Source organism: Schistocerca gregaria, chromosome 11 (assembly GCF_023897955.1).
Source record: "Schistocerca gregaria isolate iqSchGreg1 chromosome 11, iqSchGreg1.2, whole genome shotgun sequence".
NCBI classification, from domain to species: Eukaryota; Metazoa; Arthropoda; class Insecta; order Orthoptera; family Acrididae; genus Schistocerca; species Schistocerca gregaria.
The window spans coordinates 32478216-32496004 of NC_064930.1; the positions used below are offsets into that span (position 1 = coordinate 32478216).

Here is a 17789-nt window from a genome sequence, read left to right on the forward strand (position 1 = left end):
TGGCGTGTTTATCTTTTGCCGTTAGGTCAGACGATAGAAATGCCACTTGCACGCTTAGAGTAGCAGATTGACGGTGACCAACTTTAAACAGAACTTGATTAATTTTCACACACATTTATTACAATAATAACAATCATAAACCTTACTTAACTTGATTCTGGATGCTATTTACAATTGACAGTCTGAAGTTCCTTTGGTCTTGGTGCGTTAATCTTATTTCCACATATCTCTGATACTTGACAAAATGTCTAATCATTTCTCTTCATGGCTATATACAGGAATATGATAATCTTATTAGGCGCAGACTGAAACTTGACTATAGACTAATGCAGACGGGTACAGATTGGTGCAGACAAATGCAGACTGATAATCGGAGTTTTTTTTTCTTTATTGTGATTTCGGGCACCTTATACAAAGGCGGGCTGTCAGCAGCATATTACGCCGTTCTTCAGCCTTGAGTTTTACATTAAGTATTACACGTAGGTGGGACAGACAATACAATCAAAACGGCGGGAAAAAAATGTAGACACTAAACAACAAAAAAACATGGAGCCGTTCATGCTGGACGAGAAACATCACTGACACTAGTTGACACGGCGCACATAACATGGAGGACGGCGACGGCACACGTGAACAGTGGTGGTGTGACGGCAAAAGAACACTAAACACAAAACGAAGGCACACACACGAGACACTGATGGCGATGATCTCTTGCGAGCGAATGTTCACTGAGCGTGTGCAAGTCCCGAGACCTGCCAAGAGAGGAGGAGGAGAAGGGGTAGTGGGAGAGTGAAAGGGGAGAGCAGAGACGCCATGGGCAGGGGAGATAGGGGGAGGGAGGAAGGGGGAGGGGAAGCCCAGGGGAAGAGGGGCAGAGGAAGGGGGATGGGGGAAAAGGAGAGAGAAGGGAGGGAAGGTGCCTAAAGGAAAGGACACAGGAAGTTGGGGGGAGGATCAAAGTTAGTAAGAGGGGTAGATGGAGGGGAGGAAGACATCAGCAGGGAGGGGTAGATGGCGGAAGCCACCTTGGGAGAGGGTAATGAGGGTGGAGAGATGGAGACCGGGTGGGACGTGGGATTACAAGTGCAGCAGCGGGTGGGGGCGGGAGAGGATGGGTGAGACAAGTGGGTGGGGAGGATCGAGTTTCTGGGAGGTATACAGGATCCATATCCTTTCAAGGAAAAGGAGGAGGTGGGGGAAGGGGATGATATCATACAGGATCCACATGGGGGAGGGGAGACGGATGCGATAGGCGAGGCGGAGAGCATGGCAATCAAGGATTTGGAGGGGATGGAGATACAGGCCGGATGGGCATATCAGAGGATAGGATGGATTAGGGATTTATAGGTGTGGAGGATGGTAGAGGGGTCCAGACCCCACGTACAGCCGGAAAGGAGCTTGAGGAGACAGAGTTGGGAGCAAGCCTCGGCTTGGATTGTCCAGGAATGGGGGGTCCAGGAGAGGTGACGGTCAAGGGTGACGCCAAGGTACTTAAGGGTGGGAGTGAGGGTGATAGGACAGTCATAGATGGTGAGATAGAAAGCAAGGAGGCGGAAGGAAGTGGTGGTTTTGCCTACAATGATCGCCTGGGTTTTCGAGGGATTGACGTTGAGCAACCACTGGTTGCACCAAGTGGTGAACCAGTCAAGATGGGATTGGAGAAGGTGTTGGGAGCGCTGCAGGGTGGGGGTAAGGGCAAGGAAGGCGGTGTCATCGGCTAACTGGAGAAGGTGGATGGGGGGTGACGGCGACGGCATGTCCGCCGCATACAAAAGGTACAGAAGGGGGCAGCGGACGGAGCCTTGGGGCACACTGGCGGAGGGGAAATAGCTGTAGGAATCTGTGTTATGGATGGTGACGTAGGAAGGACGGTGGGCGAGAAAGGAGCCGATCAGACGGACGTAGTTAATGGGAAGGGCGAAGGGTTGCAGCTTGAAGAGGAGACAGGAATGCCATACGCGGTCATAAGTACGTTCGAGGTCCAGGGAGAGGAAGATTGCAGAGCGACGGAAATTAAGCTGGTCGGAAAGGAGATGAGTGAGGTGAAGGAGAAGGTTGTCAGAAGAGAAGGACGGCCGAAAGCCACAGTGGGCAACGGGAATTGGGCGGAGATGCTGGTAGATGCGGCAGGTGAGGATAGATTCCTGGACCTTGCTGAAGACCGAGGTAAGGCTTATGGGACGGTAGGAGGAGAAGGCGGACGGCGGTTTGAAAGGTTTAAGGAACATCAGGATACGGGAGGTTTTCCACAGATCGGTATAGTAGCCGGCGGACAGGACTACATTGTAGAGCCTGGCCAGGGTGGAGAGGACAGAGACAGGAGCTTCACGAACGTGACACGATCGTGACCAGGAGTGTAAGAAACGTCTGGCAGCCCTGGGATTTTGCTCTAAAGAAATCGCAGGGTAAAGTCTCCGAAATCCTCTGACAAAATTTGTAACGTTGTTCTAAGGCATTTTCTGCCTTTTTTAATTGAATGTAGCCAGCGTTCCGTGGCTTCTCATGATCACTGTTCGACTGTATAAAGTAGAAGGATGCCTACAAGTGTTTACTTTCGTGGTTTGGGCAGGACGTACGTAAATTCCTGTGAGTGTGTTTCGTAGAGGTTACAGATTTTCTTTTTCGCTGACACCACGATTTAGCCAAACAATGGAAAACGGTATGTGTGGATAGGTCACGCTGCACACCGCAACCTGTTCGTTGTGAAATCGTAGAAGGACCAGTAGAACGAAGGAAAGAAGGAGGGCATTTGGGACGGAACAGCGATTAGAATAGATAATAGAGATAACATCAACCACTTTAGTAGCTCAGTGAAAAGTAGAGAAAGTGTCTTTGACATTTCTTTTTTAACTTTCGCTTGTGAATGAGATACGCTTTTCTAACAGCACTTAATGTTTAAGTGATTGACCAGGATAGAAAGGAGTAATTGTGTGATGTAATTGGTTTGCCAGTGTACTCCCAGAGAAGTAAAAACGAACCCGTTATATTTGCACCGGACACTATAAGAGTTCGGTGCATATAGTGATCAAACGCGCAGCACTGCAGACACACCAGGTACTCTGGAACCGCTACGGTCGCAGGTTCGAATCCTGCTTCAGGCATGGATGTGTGTCATGTCGTTAGGTTAGTTAGGTTTAAGTAGTTAAATTTTAGGGGACTGATGACGTTAGAAGTTAAGTCCCATAGTGCTCAGAGCCGTTTGAACCATTTTAAACACCACGAACTGCATGACCGGCTGTGGAATGTGGCCAACTGCGCAGCGGCTGGTCACCGCCAGAACCAGTTCAAAATGGTTCAAAATGGCTCTGAGCACTATGGGACTCAACTGCTGTGGTCATCAGTGCCCTAGAACTTAGAACTACTTAAACCTAACTAACCTAAGGACATCACACACATCCATGCCCAAGGCACGATTCGAACCTGCGACCGTAGCAGTCGCACGGTTCAGAACTGCGCGCCTAGAACCGCGAGACAACCGCGGCCGGCGCCAGAACCAGTGGCAGCCAGTTTGTCGTGGCGTATGGAGCTCCGTCTGTGTCTGCAACGTTGTTAGTATGCTGCGACAGCATATACGTGAACCGTTGGTGCGAGTGACGGAGTCTGAGCCATAGCGTGTAGTGGGTCTGTGGGAGGTCAGGTGGATGTACGGCACAACAGCGAAACACAGGGGGCGCCAGGTCTGCACAGTGTATCGGTGTTGTCTCCAGTGGTCAGCAGAAGGTGGACGCCCCCGTCGACCTGTGTCTGGACAGTGGCGACGCACAGATGCATACCCAGGCCGTCGCATCCTACCAAGTGTCTTATTGGACCACACCATCACTTCATGACAACTTAGCGACCCAGCTGGGCCAGGGGTATCAGTAAGAACCATTCGCAACCGTCTCCACGAAGCAGGGCTACTGTTCCACATACTGTTAGGGTATCTTTTGCTCGCACCCCAACATCGTTCACCCCACCTCCATTGGTGTCACGATAGGCGTTTATGTAAAGACGAATGGAAACATGTCGTCTTCTGTGATGAGAGTAGCTTCTGCCTTGGAGCCAATGACGGTCGTACACGTTTGTGGCGTCGTGCAGGTGAGCACCAAAATCAGGAGTGTGTATGACAGAGGCACAAAGGCCCTACACCTGGCATCATGGTGTGGGGAGCAATAGCCTACACTGGCCATACTCCTCTGGTGATCACTGAGAGAATATTGTACACTGAATGGTGCATTCAAACCATCATCCAACCCATCACACCACTGTTCATAGACCGTCAAGGTAATGTCCTTTTCCAATACACATGTATTCTATTCCCCCCAATGTGTTCTTGAAGATGAACTGGAAATCACAGTCACTGGATCTGTCCACCACAGAGCATGTTTGGGACTGGATGAAACGTCATCTTACACGATCTGCATGATGACATGAACTCTGGCTAAGTTGAGGGACCAGGCGGAAATTGCATGGCAGGCCATTCTGCAACACTACATTCAGCGCTTCTATGATTGTCTCCATGGTGGAATCGCAGCCTGCATTTCTGCAAAAATGGCAAATTTATGGTAAGTGTCTAAGGGACCACACTGCTGATGCCATCAGTCCCTATGTTTACACACTACTTAATCGAACTTAAAGTAACTTACACCAAGGACAACACACACACACACACACACACACATGCCAAAGTGAAGACTCAAACCCATGACAGGGAGAGCCACGCGTACCGTGGCAAGACGTCTTAGACCGTGTGGCTTCCCTGCATGGCTATTGCTGCAAAAAGGAGGACATACACGGTGCAAGCACTGACATTGTGCACGCACTGTTGACTGTACTCATGTACGTGTGGCTCTGTCTCAATGATCGTGTGTTGTATTCGTCCTCAAGAATGTGATAGTAAGATTTGCTCCTACTGGGGCGATGAATTCATCGTGTTCGTTTTTCATTTTCCAGGAGTGTAATATATATTGGGTTTAGCATTCACAAACCAAATGAGTGGCCAAGTCTACAGTTCAGATCTGATCGGCATAATCGAAACAGTTGGAGGGCGGCACACTGCTGGAATGATTCAGTGACAGAGTCCACGCAGCCAGGGGCGTGGCCAAGCGCGGCCCCACACCCCCCCAGCCCCACTCCCGCTTCCACCTGGGAGGCCCACGCCGCACCAGTGTAGTGTGGACTGTAAGACCTTCGGTACACACACCATCAGAGTATTTGACTTGTCACTCTAACGAAGTAGGCGAGTGTCAGCAATATGTCTCTTGGTCTTATCGTGGCGTGTTTATCTTCTGCTGTTAGGTCAGACGATAGAAATGCCACTTGCACGCTTAGAGTAGCAACTCATTCGCTGCGTTACATATTAATACGCGGACCGGAGGGAGCAGAATTTGGTCTGTCTCTAAGGCAGCACCATCTCATAGTGTGGAGACGGACGAATGCTGCGCCTGCGCTGTTGTGCTTAGCGGAGCGCGCTCTAGTTGGAAAGTTGTGTACACGCTGTCTACGTGGAATTATGTACACAACAACCTACGGTAGCGTACCGTCCGACGTCTCGCGCCCGACCATCTCGCTTGCGTGCAGCGTATTAACGAAGACTTGTTCTAACGACTCTTTGCCACGATTACACGTTCATACTAAATTTTCTCAGTCTTGTTACAGTGCAGGCTATCACCATTTGTGACAATAATACTGTTTATCATGTAAAGTTAACTATTCACTTACAAATAGAAATATTATTCATTAAAGGACATTAATAAATGTGAGAAATATCACATATAGATCGTACACTCAAGAGCCAAAGAAAGTGGTGTAGGCATTGGTATTCAAATACAGAGATATGTAAACAGGCAGATAACGGCTCTGCGGTCGGCAGCGCCTATAGAAGACAGCAAGTGTCTGGCACAGTTGTTAGATCGGTTACTGCTACTACAATGCCCAATTACTGAGATATAGGTGAGTTTGAACGTGGTGTTACAGTCAGCGTATGAGCGATGGGACACAGCATCTCCGAGATAGAGATGGAGTAGGGAATTTCCCTTATGACCACTTCAGGAGTGTACTGTGAATGTCAGGAGTCTAGCAAAACATCAAATCTCCGACATCGCTGCGTCCGGAAAACGTCCTGCAAGAATGGGACCAACAATGACTTAAGAGAATCGTTCGACGTGACAGAAGTGTAACCCTTCCCCAAATTGCTACAGATTTCAATGCTGGACCATCCGCAAGTGTCAGCGTGCGAAACATTCAATGAAACACCATCAACATGGCTTTTCGGAGCTGAAGGCCCACTCATGTACCCTTGATGACTGCACGACACAAAGATTTATGCCTCACCTGTGTACGTCAACACTGACATTGGACTGTTGATAACTGGGAACATCTTGCCTTGTCGGACGACTCTAGATTCAAATTTTACCTACCGGATGGACGTGTACGGGTGTGGAGACAACATCACAACATCATGTATCCATGGACACCGCATGTCAACAGGGGACTTTTCGATCTGGAGAGGGGCTCTGTAATGGTGTGGGGCGTGTGCAGTTGGAGAGATATAGGACCTCTGATATGTCTAGATACGACTCCGACAGGTGACTCGTACGTAAGCAACCTGTCTCTCCACCAGCATTCAATCATGTCCATTGTGTATTTCGACGGACTTGGGCTATTCTAGGAGGACAATACGATGCCCAACATGTCCAGAATTGCTACAGAGTGGCTCCAGGAACACTCTTATGAGTTTAAATACCTCCGCTGGCCACCAAACTCCCCAGACATAAACACTTTTGAGCATACGTGGGGTGCCTTGCAACATGCTATTCATAAGTGATATCCAGCGGCTTGTACTCATGTATTTATGGATTCATGGTGTCGGTTCCCTCCAGCACTACATGACATTAGGCAGGTGTACCAGTTTCTTTGGTTCTTCACTGTACAGGACACTACACTAATCACAATATTAACAAAAAAAATTATTTCTGCGGCAGCTCTCATGTTACAGAAATCAATCGCCTTTTCTAAAATGAGCCCCATATAGCGTGTGAAAAGCTACATGAACAAAAATTTTGAGTGTTTAGAAGAGATAAAGAACTTGTTTTCATGTGACACAAATGTCACAGATGCACCGTTTCCCCCCGTAGCGGGCCATGAAGGTTTTGACCCTAGTGATGTTTCGAGACGCTGTTCAAACTGCCTTCCGATGGATGCTGCCTTACAGGTTTCGCTGATCTCCTTGTGAGGGAGACAAGGTGTTCGGTCTACCGATAGTGCCAGACACTCCAGATGAGCTGGTTCTCCGTTAGTCTGAGGCTGCAGCCATTATCCCTGAAACACCCTTTTGTTTTTAGAGTGTTAGACAATCTTTAGCACCCAGCGGACGGTTGACCGTTAATGTAAAACGAAGACATTTTCAGCAACATTCCTAAAACAACATTCATCAAGTGGGAGTTTCAACTTCATCTCTGAACATCACTAGCGTCGAAACCTTCGCTGACCTCTAGAAGCGAAACGGTGCACCTGTGACATCACTATCAAATAAAAAATTTTGCCTTTTTCCTCTTCTAAAATGTGTTGAATGTTGCATAAATAGGTCTTTTTGCATCCTGTATAATAAAGAAAGCAATAATACATCGAAATCAAGCAGTTCGATTGTAACAGATGCAGATTGAGTGTTGCCAACCGACACAGTGATCAGTTGTCAGTGCCTAACTATGAAGTGGATGAGTCCCAGTGTTCAACTTACCCACAGTCTTGGGATCATTTGGGAAGTGTTGCCTCAAGGCCCATCCTGTTCCAAACCACTTGGTATAATAGAAGGCATACAGTGCATCGGCGAGGCCGAACATTTGTGATGCCTCTGGCTGCCGCTCCTCGCATGGAGCACTGAAGTCCTCTCGAAAGAAAAGGAACTTTGGCTGGTAGTCGAGCAGTTTATCATTCAACAGGGGCCGCCTGTAACACAGAAGCTTCGTAGTTAAAAGTAAAAAACCATCCACGCATGGCGTATGAGAAAAATTTAAAAGTAACAAAAATGGTTTTCCGCTCAGCAATGTATTACAAACTTCCTGGAAGAACTGGGACTCGGATCCGGAACCTTTGCACTTTTTAAAGGAAGAAGAGGGACACAGCAAACAATCACAACCCCATTGGGTTTCCACTATTCTTGCTCATCCAGGTTTCAGCTACAAATAGCCATCTCCAGAGCATTTGAGTGCGATACTGATTTTTAACTATTTCCTGCAGAACACTCATTCTGTTCTGTGGTGATATATCGATTGAAATGGTTTCAGATGTAAATTAGAGACATTAAACAGCACAACTGCAACAAGTGATCCAGAATACATCTTATCATTCATTTAGAATTTCACATACATTTCAAGAAACTGAACATGTGGTTTTCATGTGAATGATAGGCATGATTTGTCCAAATTTATTATAAATGAAGGTAACTTTGTCCAGATTTGTGTTAACTGCACTTTATGCACAATGGCATTAAGGTATGATATACAAGAGACATTGAGTTAGCCATGCATGTATCAAGACCTCCCCCTGCCCTGACACCCTATTGCATCTTTACCTCTGCCCATATCTCATCTCCTACCTTCCAACCATCGCAAGCTCACCAGCATGTCTTGTCAGAGTAACGCTCCTACATGAACTGTAGAGTAATGGCATGGAGAATTGCTTTCTGAATGAATTTTCTCTCTGTAGCAGAGTGTGCACCCATTTCTAATATCCGTGGTCTAGTCCCCATCAAGTACACTGTTCAAAACCTGCCAGGCAGTTTCGTATCTGGATTAACTGATGTGATAGCTACTATAGCTCTGCTTATCAAGACTAGTAGAGCAGCTGAAAGCAGAATTCTATGAGAAAGACGATGTCTATCGAGAAGCTTGTATGTACCGTCAAGCTATTCAACCTATTCAATCCCTTGCAGCTAATCCAGCGGTTGAGGGCAGCATGTTATGATGACTTAAGGTATTTCAAGTCCGTTTTTGCAACTACTAAAAATGAGTGTTTATTCCACAGCACGCCTTTCGTTTCACTCATTTAAACCACTATAAGTGGTTGCATTTCCATAAGGTTTCTGCTTACTTCCGGAAATGTGGACTGCGAGCACATTTGTAACGTATTCCAGCGTTTCACGCTGACGTGCAAGGATACGCGTTTACTGACGTAAAATATAATAAAATAACGCACCACAAATGTTTCTTTATCTGATTTTGAACCATTCGCTGGAAAGCGTCTCGTTTCACAGTGCAGGTTATCATACGGCAGTAAGATATGGTCGTTCTGTAAATCGATCCTATGCACATGTGCTCTCTATTTGTGGTATCGTTCCCAGAACCGATCACGGTCCTCTGGTTTGGAGCCGAGTGGAAGGCTTAAACCAGAGGCTTAGACGATTCTGCGGGGATCTGGGGTGCAAATTTCTCGACCTCCGCTTTCGGGTGGAGAAATTTAGGGTCCCCCTGGATAGGTCAGGCGTGCACTACACGCCGGAAGCGACTACAAGGGTAGCGGAGTACGTGTGGAGTGCACATGGGGGTTATTTAGGTTAGAGAATTCCCTCCCTAGGCCCGACAAGACGACCCCTGAGACGCAGCAAGGTAGGAGTAGGCAAAATGCAACAGGGAATAACAATATTAATGTGCTAATAGTAAACTACAGGAGTGTCCATAGAAAGGTAGCAGAAATTTTTTTAAGTGCTTTATCTGAAAACTACCTTGAGCAGTTGAACAGAGAACCGACTCGTGGCGATAACATATTAGACCTTCTGCTGACAAACAGACCCGAACTATTTGAAACAGTTGACGCAGAACAGGGAATCAGCGATCATAAAGCGGTTACTGCCGTAAATAGAAATATTAAAAAAGGTAGGAAGATTTTTCTGCTTAGCAAAAGTGACAAAAATCAGATTTCAGAGTACCTGACGGCTCAACACAAAAGTTTTGTCTCAAATATGCGTTAGATGAGTATGTGCCAAGCAAGATCGTAAGAGATGGAAAAGAGCCACCGTGGTACAACAACCGAGTTAGAAAACTGCTGCGGAAGCAAAGGGAACTTCACAGCAAACATAAACATAGCCAAAGCCTTGCAGACAACCAAAAATTACATGAAGCGAAATGTAGTGTGAGGAGGGCTATGGGAGAGGCGTTCAATGAAGTCGAAAGTAAAGTTCTATGTACTGACTTGGGAGAAAATCCTAAGAAATTTTGGTCTTATGTCAAAGTGGTAGGTGGATCAAAACAAAATGTCCAGACACTATGTGACCAAAATGGTACTGAAACAGAGGATGACAGACTAAAAGCCGAAATGTCTTTTTCCAAAGCTGTTTCACAGAGGAACACTGCACTGTAGTTCCCTCTCTAGATTGTCACACAGAAATAGACGACAGAGGGATAGAAAAACAATTAAAATCGCTCAAAAGAGGTGAGGCCGCTGGACCTGATGGGATACCAATTCGATATTACACAGAGTACTTGCCCCCCTTCTTGCAGCGGTGTACCGTAGGTCTCTAGAAGAACGTGGCGTTCCAAAGGATTGGAAAAGAACACAGGTCATTCCCGTTTTCAAGAAGGGACGTTGAACAGACGGGCAGAACTATAGACCTATATCTCTAACGTCGATCAGTTGTAGAGATTTGGAACACGTATTATGTTAGAGTATAATGACTTTTCTGGAGACTAGAAATCTACTCTGTAGGCATCAGCATGTGTTTCGAAAAAGACGGTCGTCTGAAACCCAGCTCGCGCTATTCGTCCACGAGACTCAGAGGGCCATAGACACGGGTTCACAGGTAGATGCCGTGTTTCTTGACTTCCGCAAGGCGTTTGATACAGTTCCCCACAGTCATTTAATGAACAAAGTGAGAGCATATGGACTAGCAGACCAATTGTGTGATTGGGTTGAAGAGTTCCTAGATAACAGAACACAGCATGTTATTCTCAATGGAGAGAAGTCTTCCGAAGTAAGAGTGATTTCAGGTGTGCTGCAGGGGAGTGTCATAGGACCGTTGCTATTCACAATATACATAAATGACCTTGTGGATGACATCGGAAGTTCACTGAGGCTTTTTGCAGATGATGCTGTGGTGTATCGAGAGGTTGTAACAATGGAAAACTGTACTGAAATGCAGGAGGATCTGCAGCGAATTGACGCATGGTGCAGGGAATGGTAATTGAATGTCAATGTAGACAACTGTAATGTGCTGCGAATACATAGAAAGATAGATCCCTTATCATTTAGCTACAAAATAGCAAATCATCATCTGCAAGCAGTTAATTCCATAAATTATCTGGCAGTATGCATTAGAAGTGATTTAAAATGGAATGATCATTTAAAGTTGATCGTCGGTAAAGCAGATGCCACACTGAGATTCATTGGAAGAATCCTAAGGAAATGCAATCCGAAAAAAAAGGAAGTAGGTTACAGTACGCCTGTTCGCCCCTGCTTGAATACTGCTCAGCAGTGTGGGATCCGTACCAGTTAGGGTTGATAGAAGAGATAGAGAAGATCCAACGGAGAGCAGCGCGCTTCATTACAGGATCATTTAGTAATCGCGAAGGTTTATTTTTACATTTTCGAGAACATACCTTCACACAAGGGACAAGCAGTATATTGCTCCCTCCTACGTATATCTCGCGAAGAGACCATGAGGATAAAATCAGAGAGACTATAGCCCACACAGAAGCATACCGACAATCCTTCTTTCCGTAACAATACGAGACTGGAATAGAAGGGAAATCCGATAGAGGTACTCAAGGTACCCTCCACCACACACCGTCAGGTGGCTTGCGGTGTATGGATGTAGATGTAGATTTAGATGTGTCAGGTACATCATATGCTGAGAATGGAAGGCTGAAAATCGGTCTTGGTGTAGTAAAATGAAGAGCATTTAATTGCAGTGTGACAAAATTTTTTCCTTATGAATCTATGACTACATTCCCCATAGGCCTATCAACGATGGAAACTTTGCATATTGCCACATGAAATGCAGAACATGTCGTGCTCCTCGTTGAGTTGTCTCTGGATATCACTGTTACTTGAGTCCACCATTCTCAATTAAGGAATGAAGATGAGAACTCAGCTTTTTTTGGGTCCCAAGGGCACCCATATTGAGGGCAAAGGGCGGGCAGGGGAAGGCTCTCAGGAAGAGGAAAAATTATTGTGTAGTGAGGTGTTTTTCTTTGAAGAAAATGTATTGTACTACCCAGTATTGCATAGTTTTTCAACTGGGTCGGAACTAGAAAACTCTTGTATTGCTACTTATAAGTCGCCATTCGCCTTTCAGAATACCGGTATTAAAAATACTTCATCCCCCTCCCAGTTCCCCCACCCAACAAACTACCACATGGGCGCTCTTACTGGGTCCCCGGTTATATCGAAAAGCAATCCTTTCCAAGACATGTGATGTCATCGGGCTAAGGCTCACAAATCATTTCTGTGTAATGTATTGCAGTTGCAGGCAGTTCTGCTTGGACATACGGGACAGCATCAACTCACTTACAAGCTGGGTACTCATAACCCATGCCTTGGTGATATTCATCTTTCGCTCGCCACAAATGAAGAAACTATGTGTATAATGACAACTATCTGAATACTCATTATAAGGAGGTTTGGTGTGGGTGAGTTTCGGGAAGGGGTTCCTGTAACATAATGGAATAGATTCTTTCCGTAAAGTAACCAAACAATGCATATAACTATAGGGAGGAGGTGAGTATTAATTTGCACTAAAACAAAGTGCAAGGAAAACCCTTGAAACTCACAATTTGCCAGTTTGCCAGTCTACTACATACCAGTAACGATACAATATTCACTACTGTATTGTATTTGTATTGGCACACAAGGTGGTAAGCCAACAGAGGATACAATAAATACTCGCTTCAGGGAATTATAGTGTCCAGAGGATGTGTACGAATGCGTAGCATACTATTTCCATGGAAGACTATCGTCGTCAGTGTGTGTACAAAGGCTGTCCCCAGGGGTCTGTGTGGGGTCCATAGTTTTGGCTTGTAGCGCTAGAGACATTGCTACAGAGGTCATGCAACTGCAGTAATTAAGTTAACTGGTGGAACTTAGAGGTGACCAACTGCAACGTGCACTACAGAAGATACGCGAAATGATGGTCTCTGTTGAAGAAGATTATAAAAGCTCCACCACTGCCTTTGCAGCTCTGTGCCTCCTGAGTCATCTCCGATTTTCGACTTTATACTGACATCTAACTGACAGTAAACACAGTAACTTACGCGACCTCCTCCGCTCTTTCACCTGCACTCTCTTCATGTTTCTTCTCCAATAATCTGCCACCCTTCGTCATCTTCACTATTGTTTTACAAAACACGAGCTTACATTTTGCAGCTTCTTTACCGCTGCTACCGTCAAATGCTCCAGCGCTTTCACTGCCACCTACACAAGCGGCGACTCTATAGCCAGCAACGTCGCTAACTCCGTCACCAGCACCATCATCAGTCCCAGAACCGTGACAGGCCCAATCGCCAGCAAAACTGCCTGTGCCTGGAGTTCCAACCTTAACCACCACCACTGTTCTGACATTACCACCGTCATAAAATTGGCGTCCTTATCTACACCTAACTAGCACCACCTATTACCCCACAAATCTCTTGTATACAGCCATAAGACCACACCAACAAAATAGAGCAGATGAGCCCTCACCATCCATTCCAAACAAAACAAAATCACAAAAGACTTCACTAAATTCATGAACATGAAAACAATAATTCCCCTCAACTATCCTCTTCCTGTACACTCATCTCCACTTTTCAATTCAACTTCCTAAACATTCATACCTTCATGCTCATTGTCCAGCGGAATCTCCATGCTTTTACCCCACTAAACCATCCGGATGTCCACATAAGCTGCAGTAAACCAATAACCCACACTCAATATCGTATCCATGATCAGTGTGGAGTAGTGAACCATAAATCCCCACAGAATAACATGTTGTCAAGTAGCTACAGGGTTCCATAAAATTGTCCCCAGTCGGCTAAAAATCATGTTCAATCACACTTTATCCTCACCATGTATTTTACCACCCTAAAAGTCACTGGTCTTACTGTATGTATCTGTCTGAGTCGTTCTATCCCATGTAATTTCTTGGCTCACTCTGACCAATCGTTCTGCACTTATACTTTTGTAGCTAGCACCCTAACAGTCCCCAGTCACTGAGTCTTTCTATACCGTGTATTTTGTTTGCTCTCACTGGCCAATCCCTCTGCATCTACACTGTATGGTCCTTTCAGAAGACCTAGTCTACTTCCTCGATACGCTCATCTCCAGAGTGACACCTCTGCCAATCTTCTCAGACGCATAACTGCACAGGTGTTTCATCCAATTCAAAGCAATCATCACTCAGTCCAATTGTCCATCCTAATCCACATTTTTCACCTTCATAGGCATCCCATATAAGCCACCTAACAGCGCCGCATGGCCTGGGATGCAGACTGGGTGCCTACCCAAACCCACACTGGAAGCGATTTTTTCCTCCTGCGCACTACCAACATATCTCCAATACTCCTTCCATGGACCCATATATCCACCACTCGAGAGAGAATTCCATTGTCCTCTCGCTTGCTACTTCCCATATTTAAGCTCTATGTTATGAACGGATTGAAACACATCAGTCACAGCAAAAAAATATTAAAAACTATGGCTATCCCCTCACTTTCTTCTGCTAACATCATCCCGTTTTTAGTTTAATCAATATCTCAGCTAACACTTTCCTATTGTCTATTAAGATTAGCATGACTTGTTGCCTGTTTTCCCCGCCGAATTCATGCCAGTATCTGGGCTAGAGGTGCTGCTACACGGTATCAGCGTTATTTCTTCTGGAGGTGACTATCTGTCTGAATCGTCTGTGGCGAGGACATGCTTAATTTTCGTGTCATTTACCAAAGATTCAAATCATCATTGTTTCCATAAATTATGAAAATTTTGGAAGTGTGTACGAGTATTGGTACTTTCTCTAATCAAAGCTGTAACACTGTTCGTTATGTTGGTTTGCTTCATTCGTCTGATGCGTAATATGGGACATATTTGAAGACAAATCACGAACCAATAAAACGAAGGCCAAATGGAATCACATTTTTTACTTCATCCGGAACTAAATGACCCCAGTAGTTTCTACAACAGTAAGGAATACGTCGTTGGAAAAAAATGGAGTATATATTGATGAGCCATTACATTATGACCACCTGCTTAATTGCTTGTTGGGCCACCTTTGTAATGCAATACATCGCCGATTCTGTGTATCATCGATTCGTTGGTAGATTTGTGGAGCTAATGTGGCAACAAGTGTGCATGCACAAATCATTTAATTCCCTTAAATAACTGACTGCTGATTTATGTCCGCGGCGATAGCGACCCAGATGGGAACCATTAGATTTACATCAGGCGCCTTTGGTGGCCAAGGCATTAACGTAGTTTCGCTAGATGCCCCTCGGTCCACATCAGCACGATTTGGGCTTCAAGACACGGACAGTTGTACTGCTGGAAGACGATATCGTCACCAGGGAAGACAACAAGCGTGAAGAGGTGCAGGTGGTCTGCAACTGACATGGTGCCTTCGATTACTACCACAGGTCCCATGCAGCAGAATGTCTGTCGTGGCACAATACTGCGGCCACTATTTCAAGCAGCCGTTTGCCTAGATGACAGCATTTGTGGAGAAGGCCATCGACCTGCTGTGGCAAAGACATGATTCATCCGTAGAGCCGACACGTTTCCAGTGGTACACAGTCAAATCTCGAGGTTCCCAAGTCCACTACGATCGTCATTGACGGTGTCGTTGGGCCAACATGTGGACACGCAGGGGTTGCCTGATGCAGAGCCCTTTGGTCAGTAATGTGCACTGAATGGTGTGCTCTGAAGCACTGACATTGTGCCCTTCCGCCAGAGTTGCGACAGATCGCCATCCATCCTACTTTAGAGAGCAGCAAAACCTCCAAACCCCACGTTCTGTCAAGAGTCGTAGACGTCCAGACACTTAGCGCCTACTGCTTGTTTCACTGCCCGTGTACCACTTTCCGTACATTTTCACAACATCTCTATTTGGATTACATGCTTTTCTTACTGCGTTAAGTCGCCGCAACCCATTCAGCCTTGCGGTTGGCAGTGGTCATAATGTTCTGACTGATTAGTGAAATTTAACAAACCATAGTGAGTTCGACAAGGGTCTGAATGTACCCTGGTTTATACCTAAGTATAAAATACCCAGTGCTGTTCTTGTCGTCTTCTACTTCGAAGTGCGCTGTCTGTTCTCTGACGGATTGCACGTCGTGTAGCCAGCTGCTTAATTTCGTGTGCAGCATGTCTCTCACACGTTCGATGTCCTTAATCCACCCTTGGAGTCGCTGGTCAGTCGTGTTGTTAGCCTGAGACACAGAAAATAGTTCAAATTAGTAGAAAGTATTATCTAAACCTATATGTACCACTATTTCATCACAGTCAAATTATTGCCAGCGCGTGAGTGTTGTACATCCATTTTTGTAAACGCATTAAAACATTAATTGGTTGCAGGTGTCCAGCGATGTATTAAAACACACACAAGTCTCAATGTATGACAACAGATAAGGAAGGTACAAATATTTCTCCATAGTTAACAATACGGTCGTCTGAATGTATGGTTGCATGCTGCCGTGGCAATATGCCTAACTGAAATATTCCAGTACTGCTACGCGAAGAACCACGTAACGCCGCTGGCAGTCCAAGGAGATTTTATTCAAACTTTTGAAAGGTTTTCGAAAAGAGAATCGTCAAATGGTTGACTGTTGGGTCAAAATCTTACTCGTTAGAAATGAGGTGCGAAACATGGACACATTTAGCGACCTTTTAAATGCATAACGATGGGTAACTACCGAATCATATCAGAAAAATTATCCGAATTAATTGTGGACACATGAAATTTCTGTTTGACTCAAATCTTTATAGCATTTCTCTGTTGTCACACTGTTCGCTTCTTCTGAAAATTTCCATTTGTTGCTCGTCATCTGGCACGAGATCGTCTATCTTTGAATATGTCATGAAACTTGCAGATTGCAATGAATGTTGAAGTTTATGGATCTTATGAGCTTCAGAAAGTGAAAAATTAATCCGTCGTAGTTGTTCTCGTTTACGATAACAGAGAAGGAAAATAGGAGAATACATCCGTTCTGTATAAATAGCATGCAGTGGTTTGTTGGTTTATCTATAGTAGGAGCGTAGTTAAATGCACAGGCGAGAGCGGATATGTGGGAGGAGTACATTAAAGGCCCTCATGAGGGGCACCCTCCCCCCGTGAACCATGGACCTTGCCGTTGGTGGGGAGGCTTGCGTGCCTCAGTGATACAGATGGCCGTACCGTAGGTGCAACCACAGCGGAGGGGTATCTTTCGAGAGGCCAGACAAACGTGTGATTCCTGAAGAGGGACAGCAGCCTTTTCAGTAGTTGCAGGGGCAACAGTCTGGATGATTGACTGATCTGGTCTTGTAATAATAACCAAAAGGGCCTTGCTGTGCTGGTACTGCGAACGGCTGAAAGCAAGGGGAAACTACGGCCGTAATTTTTTCCGAGGGCATGCAGCTTTACTGTATGATTAAATGATGGTGTCCTCTTGGGTAAAATATTCCGGAGATAAAATAGTCCCCCATTCAGATCTCCGGGCGGGGACTACTCGAGAGGATGTCGTTATCAGGAGAAAGAAAACTGGCGTCCTACGAATCGGAATGTAAGATCCCTTAATCGGGCAGGTAGGTTAGAAAATTTAAAAAGGGAAATGGATAGGTCAAAATTAGATACAGTGGGAATTAGTGAAGTG

General features: G+C 45.6%; 1 protein-coding gene across 1 annotated transcript in view; it reads right to left on the reverse strand.

Annotated features, from left to right (window-relative positions):
- The window catches only part of LOC126295009 (uncharacterized), a 460780-nt gene that overhangs the window by 206822 nt on the left and 236169 nt on the right, over positions 1 to 17789 (reverse strand). Inside the window, exon 5 of the mRNA XM_049987262.1 lies at positions 7718 to 7926. Within this exon, the coding sequence (XP_049843219.1) occupies positions 7718 to 7926 (209 nt within the window). The remainder of the gene's footprint in view (positions 1 to 7717; positions 7927 to 17789) is intronic.